The 13,898-nt window shown below is 37.9% G+C and overlaps 1 protein-coding gene across 1 annotated transcript in view; it reads right to left on the reverse strand.

Moving 5' to 3' along the window:
• The window catches only part of LOC150080254 (amine oxidase [flavin-containing]-like), a 173,354-nt gene that overhangs the window by 42,903 nt on the left and 116,553 nt on the right, over positions 1-13,898 (reverse strand). Inside the window, exons 9-10 of the mRNA XM_090381580.1 lie at positions 6,345-6,504; positions 5,716-5,818 (exon numbers count right to left, since the gene is read on the reverse strand). Of these exons, the coding sequence (XP_090237706.1) occupies positions 5,716-5,818; positions 6,345-6,504 (263 nt within the window). The remainder of the gene's footprint in view (positions 1-5,715; positions 5,819-6,344; positions 6,505-13,898) is intronic.

The following is a 13,898-nucleotide window of genomic DNA, read 5'->3' on the forward strand; positions in this document are numbered from 1 at the left end:
CAAGTCAGGTGGTCCCAATTTCGGTGACGTCCAAACGGTCTGTGACAGCCAAATCCTCTGCTTGCACCTTCACGATAGTGGAACTGTTAGTAATTCTGGGAATAACCTCCATGCACAAGTACATGGTGGGTGACCACCCAGGTGTGAATCAATGTAAGCAGGGGAAAAGATGTGGTGCCCACACCAAAATGGTGGAATGCTGCCCCTCTATATCACCAGGCACTACTAGGTGTAGATGACTCTCATCAACTGGTTCAATACCACCGCTTTGCTTATTGGAGGATTGAAGTGGTAGAATTCATGTTTAGTCTCTACAGCTAAGTTCCGGTCAACCCTTCCCTATCTCTTCCATCATGCAGAATGATTGATGACTTTTGAGGTTATGATGATCATTGTGGCGAAATCCAGTATTCCTTACATTTCGAGGGTACAGCTCTAAAAAGGTGTTTGCAGGCTGGACGCTAGTTAGTACACCAGACCGAACCTATAGGTAACTCTCTAGGAGGCTACCGGATCAACTAGTGTATAATCTTGTTACCTCTACTCTGCCAGATAATGACTGGAGGGAGTCCGAGTAGTGTGTATGCGGGGAGCATTGTCGAGGCCATGTTGTGTCAAGGATCTGGGTATATTCTTACCATGTGTACGCCATATCCAAAAATTTCATTACTTCATACAGCATGTTCCACCCACTTTTTCTTACAATTGAATACACCATGAATTGTCAAACTAATAGAGCAAGCTTATCTGTGAAAAGATCTAAACCTCCCAAGCACTTCCTAATTCATTTCACAAATATATGTAGTCTCAGTTCTAATCTTAACAATGTCCATTTCCACTTGCAGTCTGCCAAACCCCATGTACTTTTTCTGACAGAATCCCAGTTATCGGTTGATTCAACTACTGCTCATCTCAGACGCCCAAATTATTCGCTGTATGATTCCTTTTGCCTCAAAGGTGGTACTTGTGCATATGTCCATTCTGATATTCCCTGTCAGAGACGTGGCAATTTTTTATCTACTCTCTTTGATCTTCTCTCGCTTAAAATCTCTCTACCTCATTGTGTAAAATTCATCTGTTTTCTCTACCGTTCCCCCAACTCCACTAATCACTTGGAGCTCTTTGACTTCCTCTCTTTGCAACTTGACTTTCTCCAGTCCAACTTTCCTAACAGTGAGGTAATTTTCCTTGGTGATTTTAACGTTCACAACTCCAGCTGGCTTCCGTTTTCTAGTCACACCGACCCAGCAGGTCGAATGCTGAGGCTTTTGCAATTACTAATGACCTAGCACAGATTGTTCATTTACCTACAAGAATACCGGACAATCCTAATCATACAGCCAATACGCTTGATCTTTTTCTCACAAACAACCCTTTTTGTACAAGGTTGAAGTGAGAGGTCCTTTAGGCACTTCAGATCACAACTTGGTGATTGCCTCCTCTCCAATGGAACCTTTATCTCATGGCTATTCCCAACCTCGTATTGTTTGGCATTACAAGAATGCAAAATGGGATGACCTGCGAGACTCCTTTTCTTCTTTTCCTTGGTCTGATTACTGTTTCAGAACTTCTGATGTCAACGTTTGCTCAGATCGTGTCAGTGAAATTATTCTTGCAGGAATGGAATCCTTTATCCCACACTTCACTTTAAAATCTCGTCCTTTATCTAAACCTTGGTTTTCCAATAAATGTGCTAAGGCTGTCCAAGAGAAGAACGTTGCATATCGTAATTGGCTTGTTTCCAATTCTTCAGTTTCATTTTCTGCCTACACCAAAGCTCGCAACAATTGTAAAGCAGTTATTAATCAGTCCAAACTAGAGTTTGAACAGGCTAAGAGTAGAAAACTTGCTTCTTGCCCTAATGGTAGCCGAGCATTCTGGTCTCTTGCCAAAGCTATTGGCCGCAACTTTTGCCCATCTCTACTCCCACCTCTGTCCAAACCAGATGGTTCTGTTGTCACTTCAGCCAAGGGTAAAGCTGACCTGCTAGCATCCCATTTTTCTTTGAACTCATGTATTAATGATCTTGGTAAAACACCTCCCACCATTCCTAACACGCTACATTCAATGCCTCCTGTGGTCTTCCGTCAAAAGGATATCAGAAGGATTTTGATGAACCTTGATCCTAAGAAAGCTCCAGGTCCTGATGGTATTTCTCCACTTGTTCCAAAACCTGTGCTCCTGAACTTACTCCTATTCTTTGCCGCCTTTTTTCACTTTCTTATTCCAAAGGTGTTTTTCCTTCTGCTTGGAAATTTGCCCATATCCAGCCAGTTCCTAAAAAGGGTGACAAATCCCGCCCATCCAATTATCGTCCCATTGCAATTACTTCTACTCTTTCTAAAGTAATGGAGAAATCAATTAACCGCCAACTCTTAAACTACCTAGACTCTTCCGTCTGATCAATGATCGCCAGTATGGATTCCATCAGTCTCGATCCACTGGTAATGTTCTGGCTTATGTTACCCATTTATGGACTAATTCAATGGAAAGGTTCAGTGAAACACAAGTAGTTGTTCTTGACATCTCAAAGGCTTTGGATCATGTTTGGCATAGACGTCTTCTAAACAAGCTTCCATCTTATGGTTTGCCAACTGTTTTTAGTAACTGGTTATCCAGTTTTCTCTCTGATAGCTCACTGAGGGTGATGGTAGATGGTTCTCTGTCCTCTAACTTCTCCACTAATGCCAGTGTCCCCCAAGGTTCAGTTCTTTCCCCAACTCTTTTCCTCTTGTATATTAATGACCTTCTTCCATTGACTGGAAATCCTATCCATAGTTTTGCCGATGATAGCACATTGCATTCCACTTTCCATTTTGAGAAAACTTGCCCTGTTCAATCAGCTTCAACTTCTCAAAAATCTGTTTCCAATTCCTTAAATGCCAATCTTTAGGTAATTCTCCAGTGGGGCAAAGACAGCTTAGTTGATTTCAACCCTTCTAAAACTCAGTCTTGTCTTATATCTCGCAAAAAGGATTCTTCTGCTCCTATTCTTGTCTTTAGCGACACTCCAATTTCTAGGCAAAATGATATATCTCTTTTGGGGGTTACCCTGACTTCTAATCTCTTGGTACAAGCACATTACAAATATTGCTTCCTCTGCATCTAAAAAACTTGGTTTTCTCTTTCGCTCTCAGCATTACTTTTCTTCCGAACAGCTGCTCACTCTGTATAAATCACAAATCCACCCTGGCATGGAATATTGTTCCCACGTGTGGGGTGGTGCCCCGAAAACCTCTCTCAGGCTTCTTGATTCCATTCAGAAGATGGCAGTTAGTTTAATTAATGATTCATCTCTAACAGATTCCCTCCACTCGCTCTCTCATAGACGTACTGTTTCTGCTGCATGCCTCTTCTACAGATACTTCCATGGGCACTGTTCTTCTGAACTGGCTTCTATAACTCCCACTCTCTCTTTCAAAACAGTCCGAACATGTGCCGCCTTCATACGTATTTCCTGAAAATTATAGTCTACAGAAGTTCAAGTCCAATGTCAACAAATATCTTCTTTCGCCTTCTCAAACTCCAACCCAAGCATGGTACTAAGTACTATAGGTTCTAATACCTCTTGTGTTTGGGGTTTACATAAAAAAAAAAAAAAAAAAAAAAAAAAATATCTCAAGTTTAGAAACAGCGAATAATCTCGATCTAAGAAACAGTGCTATAATTTTTTTTTCACATATTTAATTTGTGATATTATCAAATTTTAGTTTATCATATCACTACAATAAATTGAAATATGATCCATGAATCACAGTAGGGTTGATCAGAAAGACTATTCTTCCTGTAGCCTTCATATTACATAATATGCATTGGCATTGATTGTCAATCCATGAGTCCCATATGAATGAATATTTAGGCTCCATGTATGTTTCAAAAAAAAAAAATTCTTTATTAAGAACTTGGAAATATACAATACAGTACTGCTATCTACACACTATGTTTAGCACATATTTACCAAAAAACTGAACCATTATTCATAATTTAATCAAGCCATTCCTCCAGTGTTAAATCTGAGTTTTATGCACATAACCAGTTAAACTGTTTGCTGAACAGCAACAGCTCTTTTGAACTGCTGTCCTGAATTGTGCTGTTTTAAATGTATAAAATGTGAAAATCAGACAGAGTGAGTAAAACAGTAGTTGTTTCACTCAAAATCTTAAACAACCCCTATGTCTGATGCACTACTTGAAGTCCAGTATTATCATGGAGAAGATAAAAATCCAGGTCTCTTCAGTCTAACTGCTTCCTGCAGCCTTCATAACATTACACAATATGCATTGGCACTAATTGTTAATCCACATATATAATTCCATAAATGTTCCAAAACAATTACCTTAAAGCCAATCATTATATGTTCCACTTTCAACTCTTACACTTAATATTCTAGGGAACCATCTAGTACATAACTTTCAAAAGCCAACAATATCATGGACAATTCTACCCAAACTCCAAATAACACATCCAATAACACAGTATTCACCATGGCTTTTGATATACTCCCATAACATATTAATTCACTATCAGTTTCAGCTTTAGAATCCAAAAGATTAACTGCAGTATGCTTGCTCTGCCATTGCATTTGACCAATAATCTGTAACCTTCATATTATACAATATGCACTGGCACTGATTGTCAATTCATAAGTCCAAGATGAATGAATGTTTAGGCTCCATCTATTCCAAACAAAATCCTTTATTAAGACTTGGAAATGTACAATATGGTACTACTATCTATACATTATTTTCCATACATATTCACCAAATACAATTGATAGCCTGTATTATACACCACCGTTTACACCACTTATTACATATTGACTTGATTGATATTTCGCCTTAAACCTAATGATTTGGTAATGAATTTCTACTAATGGAGAATGCTTGAACTAAAAAATGAATAATTCCATGAAGCTCTCTGAAGAACCAAGTTTGTAGTCTATTGCTGCAGATGGCATATATCTTTTACAGTAATAAACATTGAAGTTATGCCAGAGTGACAAATATAAATAGAGTTATAGCACTTAAATATTAGTATTAATCATATGATGCAAGGAAGCCCTAGGCTTTGAGCTGCTTTTTTTTGCTTTTTTTTTTTTGCACCAAAAAATGTATGTAGGGTGCAAGTATGTGTGTTGTTATGTTGAGTGCCGGCACCTGGCAACTTTGCAGCCAGGGGTAAGGGGACACCTGGTCCCCTGCCCCCGACTCCCAACCTTGGTTATGAGGAGGCACGTCAGGGACTACCCTTTACCTGAAACTCTTACTGGGGCTATCAGGCAAGCCTGGGAGCCTCAAGGTATTTAGGGAAAGGAAGTGGAAATAAGAATGAAAAGTATGGGAATTGGAAAAGAAGGGAAAGTTGGATAGAAGATAATGGGAAGGAGAAACAGACATCCTCTGAAATAGAAGAGAAAAGTTTATAGTAAAAAGTGGAAAGTGGATTATATTCTACTTACGTTTTTAAAATCTAATCTTATGATTCTTAGCCAAATTTGATAATAAAACCCGGTTTTGAAAAGAACACGCTTAACAAGTTTTTGCTATCAATCTATCAATAGCTAATAACTATTAAAATACCAAAAACTCAACAATCTAACAATTCAATTCTTATCATTAAACAGACAACTGATACAGAAAAATAAAATATAAAAGTAATTTAACATCTATGATTTAATTTTCTAATATGCATAAAAGAAAACAGAACGTGACTTACCCAACAATTGCTGGATATGTTCCATCAGGTTTTGTATCATCCAATGTAAAGCCAACGGGATGATCATCACCTAATCCACTGATCAAAAATGAACCAGAGTATCCTTTGAAACACAAATATGGAGTGCATTGAAGTCTTTCATATCAATATTTAAATATTTTTATGCTAAATAAAATATATAAAATTTGAATCTGAAAAAAATTTTGCCATTTAAGTCATTTTAAGTCATATCTAAAAGAAATTGGCAGTTACTTGGGGAACATTTTATGCTATCTGTCTCTAATAACCACAATTCTTTTTTAAGTTATACTGGCTTGTTTTTTATACTTAATATTATATAAAAAAATTATAAATTACTGGTCCTTTGACTAATGAAATATTTTATCCTAAAATTTTTCGGTAAACAATTATGTTTACAAACTTGCACATTTCTAATTCACAGACCTTTCATTCAGAAACCTCTCCATGACCAACACCAAAAATTTATCAGAATTAAAAATGGTGTGAATTTCTAGTTTTTATAAGATTTAGCTCTCTCTCTCTCTCTCTAATTAATATTATGGATGACAGTTTACACTTTTTTCCCTTTTTTTTTGAAAATCATAAAAGATAGATAATGAAAAATTTACCTTTGGGTCTCCAGAATGCATTACGGTAATACAATATACACTTCATCATTGTTCCCATTGGCATCCGTTGTAGCAACTGATTCCTGTGAGGTGGAAGTGGAGGATTGTAATGGATTTTGGTCTGAATTGCTGGTGGAATTGCCAAGATAATATAATCTGCCTGATGAATATATTTAAACAGGCCATTAAATGGAACGTGTCACTTCTATATAATCATTTTTTCAATTCACTAAATTATAAGAAGTGATGTATAAATTTTCAAATAAAATTAGTAAACTTTTATTCCAGACCTTCCTTACCTTAATGTACAAAAAAATAAAGGCGCCTCCGTAGCCAGGTGGGAAGGAGCAGCAGTGCGTAGCACACGCTTCTTGATTAGACTGGGGTTCGAGCCCGTCACCACCAAATACGGAGGATGCGGAAAGGTCAGGGTATGACCACCGCATATCCCGGAGCAATATGGCCTTAGTTGCTAATGCTCCTAAAAACCAAAATAAATAAACAACAAACAAAAAATAAATCTCTTTACAAAATCTCTCTCTCTCCTTACTTTTCATTAAACTCATGAATGGCCAAAAAGGCAAGCAAAACCATAAGCCCATTTTATGACCCTTGTTAAAGAAATCTGCTATAATATTCAATTTCAGAATGATTTTTATTTTATAACTAATAATAATCATCATAATAAAATAAGGCACATCTGAAATTATACAGTACGGAAGCTGTAATAAACACTGGTGTGAAAAACTTAGGGACCAACGCTATTTCTAAAGGTTAGAAACCACAAAATCTTTACTTAAGATACTCTTTACTGATGAGAGTAGATTCATTCTCAGCAGCGATTCTGGATGTCAGATAATCTGGCAAGAGATTCGCACACAGTATCACTCTGCAAACATCAGTGAAAGGTATCGATATGGCGGTCGAGGTGTTCTCATCTGGGGAGGCATTATCTTGGATGGACGTACACAACTCCAGATACTGGAAGACAGTACTGTTAAGTGGTGCATGCTACTGTACTGAGGTAATCCTTCCCTACGTGCATCTGTTCCGAGGTGCCATTGGCCCAGAGTTCATGTTTATGGATGATAACGTCACACCCCATTGCACTGCTCTGTGATATGCTTTTGAAAAGTGAGGACATTGTTCGTATGGATTGCCTACCCATTCCCCCCCCCTCGGATCTAAATCCCATCCAACACATATGGGATGCTCTGGGGAGATGCCTAGTGGCACGTTCATACCCACCAGAATGTTCACCAGCTGAAGATGGCACTGACAGAGGAATGAACGATGTTACCACAAGAACTTATCAACAACATTGTTCTAAGTATGGACAGGCAGTGCAAAGCCTGCACCAACATTAGGGGTGGCTATATCTCCTACTGAGAACCGCTTTGTCCCTTTCTTCCATCTTTGGCAGTTATGCATCTGTATTATGGCAGCCAGTGCTATGTTGCCATTTTTGAATGAAGTCCCTCTGTACTGTTTTGTTTCCGTTGTTGCGTCGGTGTTGGTTTCATTTCTGCACCTCACGAGGTTCCTTTGGTATGCTTTTCCCATACCATAAAAAAAAAAAAAAAACCAATTACAAAACCATCCCCTCTAAATATTTGTCCAGTTCCTCCTTCCACAATGACAGATGGAAGTTTCTTCCAGCAATTAACCACCCGCTGGCTAAAGACAAATTTCCGCACCTCTATTCTACATCTGTCCTTCCTCAATTTCAATTTATGCCCCCTTAGGTTCATAAGTGGCAGAATCCCATTAGAATTCAGCGTGCTCAACCCATTCAAGACCTTATACACCTCAATCAGATCCCCTCGCAGGTGCCTAGTCTCCAGCCATTGCAATTTGCAGAACTTAAGCCTCTCTTGGTAAGAAGATCCCTTCATTCCCCTCATCAAAATAGTTGCCCTTCTCTGTATGCTCAAGCAAATCTACATCCTTCCTAAAATGAGGCCTCCAGACCTGCACGCAGTACTCAAGACGTGGGCTGACCATTGCCTTATACAGAGGGACAATCACCCCCTTTTCCCTGCTAACAAAATTCCTGTATATCATTGACAACACCCCATGACCTGCCCTGGCAGCCTGCCTGCATTGCTCAGAAAACTTCATATCTGACTGCACAACTACTCCCAGGTCTTTTTCATTTTCTACCACCCTAAGTGTAGTACCACACAGTTGGTACATTTCTCTGGAGTTACTTCTACCCATATGCAGTACTTTGCATTTTTCAATGTTAAACTTCAGTTGACACTTCTCAGCCCATCTGCCCAAATTTTCTAGTTCCTGTTGCAGTAACACACTGCCATTACTGTCATTAACAACCCTGCCAACCTTTGTATCATCTGCAAACTTCAATACTAAGCCTGATATACCTTCATCAATATCATTGATAAATATACAAAACAACAGTGGACCCAACACCGAACCCTGTGGACTGCACTAATAACATTAGTCCACGAAGAGCAGCACCCATTGATTACTACCCTCTGTCTTCTCCCACTCAACCATCCTTTTATCCATTGTAGTAACTTACCCTTAATACCATTCTGTTCCAATTTGTACAATAGTCTTCCATGCACAACAGTGTCAAAAGCTTTCCTGAAATCCAAGTATATGATATCAAAATTATTTTTTGCATCCAATTCCTTTGTAACCACATCATAATAACCAATCAAATTTGTCAGACAAGACTTTCTCTTAAACCCATGCTGTGTCTGAATTATTGCTGCAGTCTTGTCTAGATGATCCTGCAATTCATCTTTAACCAGTGACTCCATTATTTTATCTCGAACAGAAGTTAAACTAACTTGTCTGCAATTTACTTGTATCACCCTTTGTCTCCCTTTGTGAATTGGGGATACATTTGCACATCTCCACATCTGCCTGTGGAGACCTCCCCTGAGTCCAAGGATGCTCTCATAATTATGGCTAAGGGTTTGCTTACTTCCTTTGCCACCTCCTTTAACATAACTGGAGAGATCCCATCCACTCCAGGTGCCTTTCTTATGTTTAACTTCAACAATTTCTTCTCCACTTTGCTCTCAGTTATTACAAAATCATTAAGCACCCTGTTACAATTTGATAACCTTGTGGCATTTTCAAACCTTAATAACTCCTCATGTGTGAATGTAGATGCAAAATACTCATTCTGTTTGTTTGCTATCTGAGCAGGATCATTAACAGTCGAACCATTGATATCAAGTGGACCAATCAGATTCATCCCCTTCCTTTTAGAGTTTATATAAGTAAAGAAATCCTTGCTGTTTTTCTAAGCATCCTTTGCTAAAGATTTCTCGTAATCTGCCTTCACCTGCCTAACCTCCTTTGTGACTTGATTACAGACTAGCTTATATATATATATCATAGGCTTCTGTGTCACCTGATAATTTATATGCATCCCATGCATTTTTCTTCTCTGCTACGAGTCTCATTAGTTCATTTGACAATCATTTAGGCCTAAACCTTGAACAATATTTCTTAATAGGTATGAAACGTTTAGTAGCTTCCACTATTAATTCCTTGAATGCTTCCCACTTAGAATTTGCTGTTGGTAACATCATCAGTTGGTTCCACTGTACAGAATTTAAAAACTGTCTGCAAAATTTAAGGACCAATCATGTAAAAACCTGACTGGCCCTTAAATTTTGCACACCAGTGTATAACTGATAATAGCTAGGTATTACACATTATTGTATTTATTGTCCCAATTCTCGACTATAAAAAACAGCATTCATGGACAATATTATAAAAAAAGACCAATTTATTAAATTAGTACATCTGCAAATCAGTAGATCCAATAATGCAGAAGACACTGTGTTTAATAAAATTATATTTATTTGACAACTTAGTACATAATGCAGTTTATTTAATGGTTACTGAATTCTATATATAGTTTCTCTCAGTTTTTTTTTGTCTTTTCATCATCATCATCATCATCATCAGCCATTTTCAATCCACTGTAGGATGAAGGCCTCTCCAGCAACTTTCCAGTTCTTTCTGTTTTGAGCACTGGACATCCATTTACTACCCACAAACTCATGAATTTCATCTATCCATCTCCGCCTTTGTCTTCCAGGTTTTCTTCTAGCTCCTCTTGGATACCATTCTGTTATTTTCTTAGTCCATCTGTCATTATGTCTTCGAGCTATGTGTCCTGCCCAAGACCATTTTAGTTCTTTAGTTTTGATAAGAATGTCCTTTACTTGAGTTTGTTGCCTAATCCATGTGTTTCTCTTCTTATCTAACAGTCTTATTCCCAATATGATTCGTTCCATTCTTCGCTGTGTAGTTCTCAGCTTCTCTTCCATTCTTTTGGTGAGTGCCCAAGTTTCACTTCCATAAGTCATGATGGGGAGTATACATTGGTCCATTATTTTACGTTTCAGACAAACTGGGATATTGCTCTTCAGTATGTGACTATATTTCCTGAATGCTATCCATCCAAAATTTATTCTTCTCTTGACTTCCAGCCATTTATCATTATTACAGCTAATAACTTGTCCCAGATAAGTATATGACTCCACCTTTTCGATTACTGCTCCTTCAATCATTATTTCCCTTTCTGTGGCATACTTGTTCATCATTACTTTTGTTTTAGCCATATTCATCTTTAGTCCAAAATCCTTACTAGCTGTGCATAACTGATTAAGATTTTCCTCTAATTCTTTGGGATCATGGCTTATGACCACAATGTCATCTGCAAATCGTAAATGGTTTAGGTACTCTCCATTCACATTGACTCCTTTCTGCGACCAGTCTAATCTTCTGAAAGCTTCCTCAAGGGCAGCAGTAAACAGCTTTGGAGATATTGTGTCTCCTTGTCGAACTCCTTTCTCAATTTTAAATTTCCTACTGTCTTTGTCTAGTCTAATAAAGGAGGTAGCACTCTCGTATATTTTCTTCAAAATCATAATATATCGGGTATCAATGCCTTGTCTTTCCAGTGCCCAAAACATTGCCTTATGCTGTATGGAGTCAAATGCCTTTTCATAATCCACAAATGCCAGGCATAATGGTATTTTATATTCATTTGCTTTCTCCATTAGCTGTGATATTACATGAAGGTGATCCATAGTTGAGAATCCTGTCCTAAAGCCAGCTTGCTCTTTCGGTTGATTCTCATCCAGTATTCTTTCTAATCTGTTAGTAATGACCCTTGTGAACAACTTGTAGATGTGGGATAGCAAGCTAATTGGTCTATAATTTCCAATTTCTGATTTATCTCCTTTCTTATGCAGCAAAACTATGATTGCATTATTCCACTGCTTAGGCGTCACACCTTTTCTAATGCACTTTGTGAAGAGCCTTGCCAGTTTTTGTGTTATGTCTCTTCCTCCCAATTTTAACAACTCTACAGTAACTTCATCTTCCCCCGGGGCTTTCTGATTCTTCATTTTCTTCAATGCATGCTCTACCTCATCAGGAAGAATATTGGGTATGTCGTATGTGTTGCTACTTTGCAATCCATCTTCCCCACTGCTGGCATCATTCCCCTGCTCCTTGTATACTTCTCTATAGTAGTCTTCTGCTATTTGAATTATGCCTTCTCTGCTGTTTATAAGTACACCATCACTATTCTTCAGTTTCAGTATCATTTGGCTTTCTGTATTACTGCTCATGGCTGCTGATTTAAATCCTTTGTTTTCCCTTAATGCTTGTTCTACTTTTCTTGTGTTAAATCTTCTTATGTCCTCTCTGAGTCTCTTTCTAATGGCTTTGCATAACTCAGTATACTCGATTTTCTCCCTGTCAGTGTTTTTCTTGCTTTTCATTTGTCGTCTTCGGTTCATCATGACAAGTGTTTCTTGACTAATTTTTTCTTCTTTGGATTTCTTTTTCCCTATAGGTTTCTTGGGCTTTATCACTTTCAAAAAGTTGTAATATTCCTCGTCGATATCTTGGTCCTCAGCAGTCTGCAGAAGCTCAAACTTGTTCTTAAGTTCCAGTACATACTGCTTTTTCTCCTCCTCTGTTATTTCAAAGACCTTTGTATTATTTACTCGAGTCAGTTTTTTCCTTTCCTTTCCTACATCTATATGAAGTGTACATCTTACCATTCTGTGATCACTTCCAACATTTACCTTATTCAGGACAGTAACATCATTCACAATATATCTTCTGTTAGTGAGGATGAAGTCGATTTCATTAGTAGTTAATCCATTTGGACTCTTCCATGTCCACTTTCTGTTCACCCGTTTCTTGAAAAAAGTGTTCATTACTGACAGTCCTTGAGATTCTGCAAATTCCACAAGTCTTTCACCTCTTTCATTTCTTTCAACAATTCCAAAATTTCCTATAGTTCCCCTTTCTGTGCTGTTTTGTCTTTTTCCAACCTTAGCATTGAAGTCTCCCATAATAATAGTGTAGTGGGTTTTCTGCTCATCTAGAAGAGTCTCAATTTCAGTGTACATTTCTTCAACCTCTTCATCATCATGGCTCGATGTTGGTGCATAAATCATTATAATCTTTAGCTTGTATCTCTTAGAAATCTTGAGTATTAGTCTTGACACTCTTGACACTCTTTTGTCTTTTATGAAACTCCAAACACAAAAAGTGAACATATAATTCAACAATAATATTAGAACCTATGAGCAAGGTTGAGAAGACAGAAGATACATATTGATAATAGACTTCAACATTTGTAGATTAGAATTTTCAGGAAATAGAAATACACATGAAGGAAGGTTGTTCTAGAGAACAGAAATACAAGGGAATAAGGATGGCTGGTTGTAGCATGTGTTTGGACTAGTTTGGAACAAGGCAGTGGAATTACATATGCCAATTCAGAAGAATGGCACCCGTGGAAATATACAAGGTGTGGGAATAAAGTTCCCAGACTGTTGCTGTTCTGGTCATGTTCAATGAGTTTGAAAATAAACGGAAGTAGTGAAACGTTGTGGTTAAAACCTCCTTCAACAGATGGTGGTACGGAGATTGTCCAGTAGGCTAACAGGTTGCAAGTAATAACTAGTTTAGTTAGTACTGTCAGCTTTCTGTCACAATTTTGAAATGGAGCACCAAACAAATATCAAATTTTGCTTTAAACTGGAAAAATCTGCAAAATAAATGAACAAAATGTTAAAAATTGTTTATGGTGATGAAAATGTTAAATCATACCATTGCATTTGAATGGTATAAGCGGGGTCGACTGGGCTAGCCGGGTGGGTAAAGTGCCTGCCTGGCAACCCAAAGGTCGCGGATTCGAATCCCGCCTCGGGCCTGGATGAAAGTACTGCAAAAACCTTGGGAGGTTCATTATGGCCACAGAAGCTGATGTGCCAAGAACTACAAAAAAAAAAAAAAAAAAAAAAAGGTATAAGTGGGTTCAAAGATGGATGTGAGGATGTTTGCAATAACATCAAGAAGTTTGCCTCAGCCAACCTCTCAAAATAAAAATAGTGTTGCAAAAGTTTGGGAAATTATGGCAAGAGATCATCATTTAACTCTCAGAATGCTGCATTCTACATACAGGTGCTTCAAACACTACTGAAGGGCATTTCCAAGGCGAGGCCACAATTTAAAGAGAAAGGGAGCTGGTTCCTG

This window comes from Mastigoproctus giganteus, chromosome 9, assembly GCF_048544385.1.
Source record: "Mastigoproctus giganteus isolate SK-2022 chromosome 9, ASM4854438v1, whole genome shotgun sequence".
Taxonomy (NCBI): Eukaryota; Metazoa; Arthropoda; class Arachnida; order Uropygi; family Thelyphonidae; genus Mastigoproctus; species Mastigoproctus giganteus.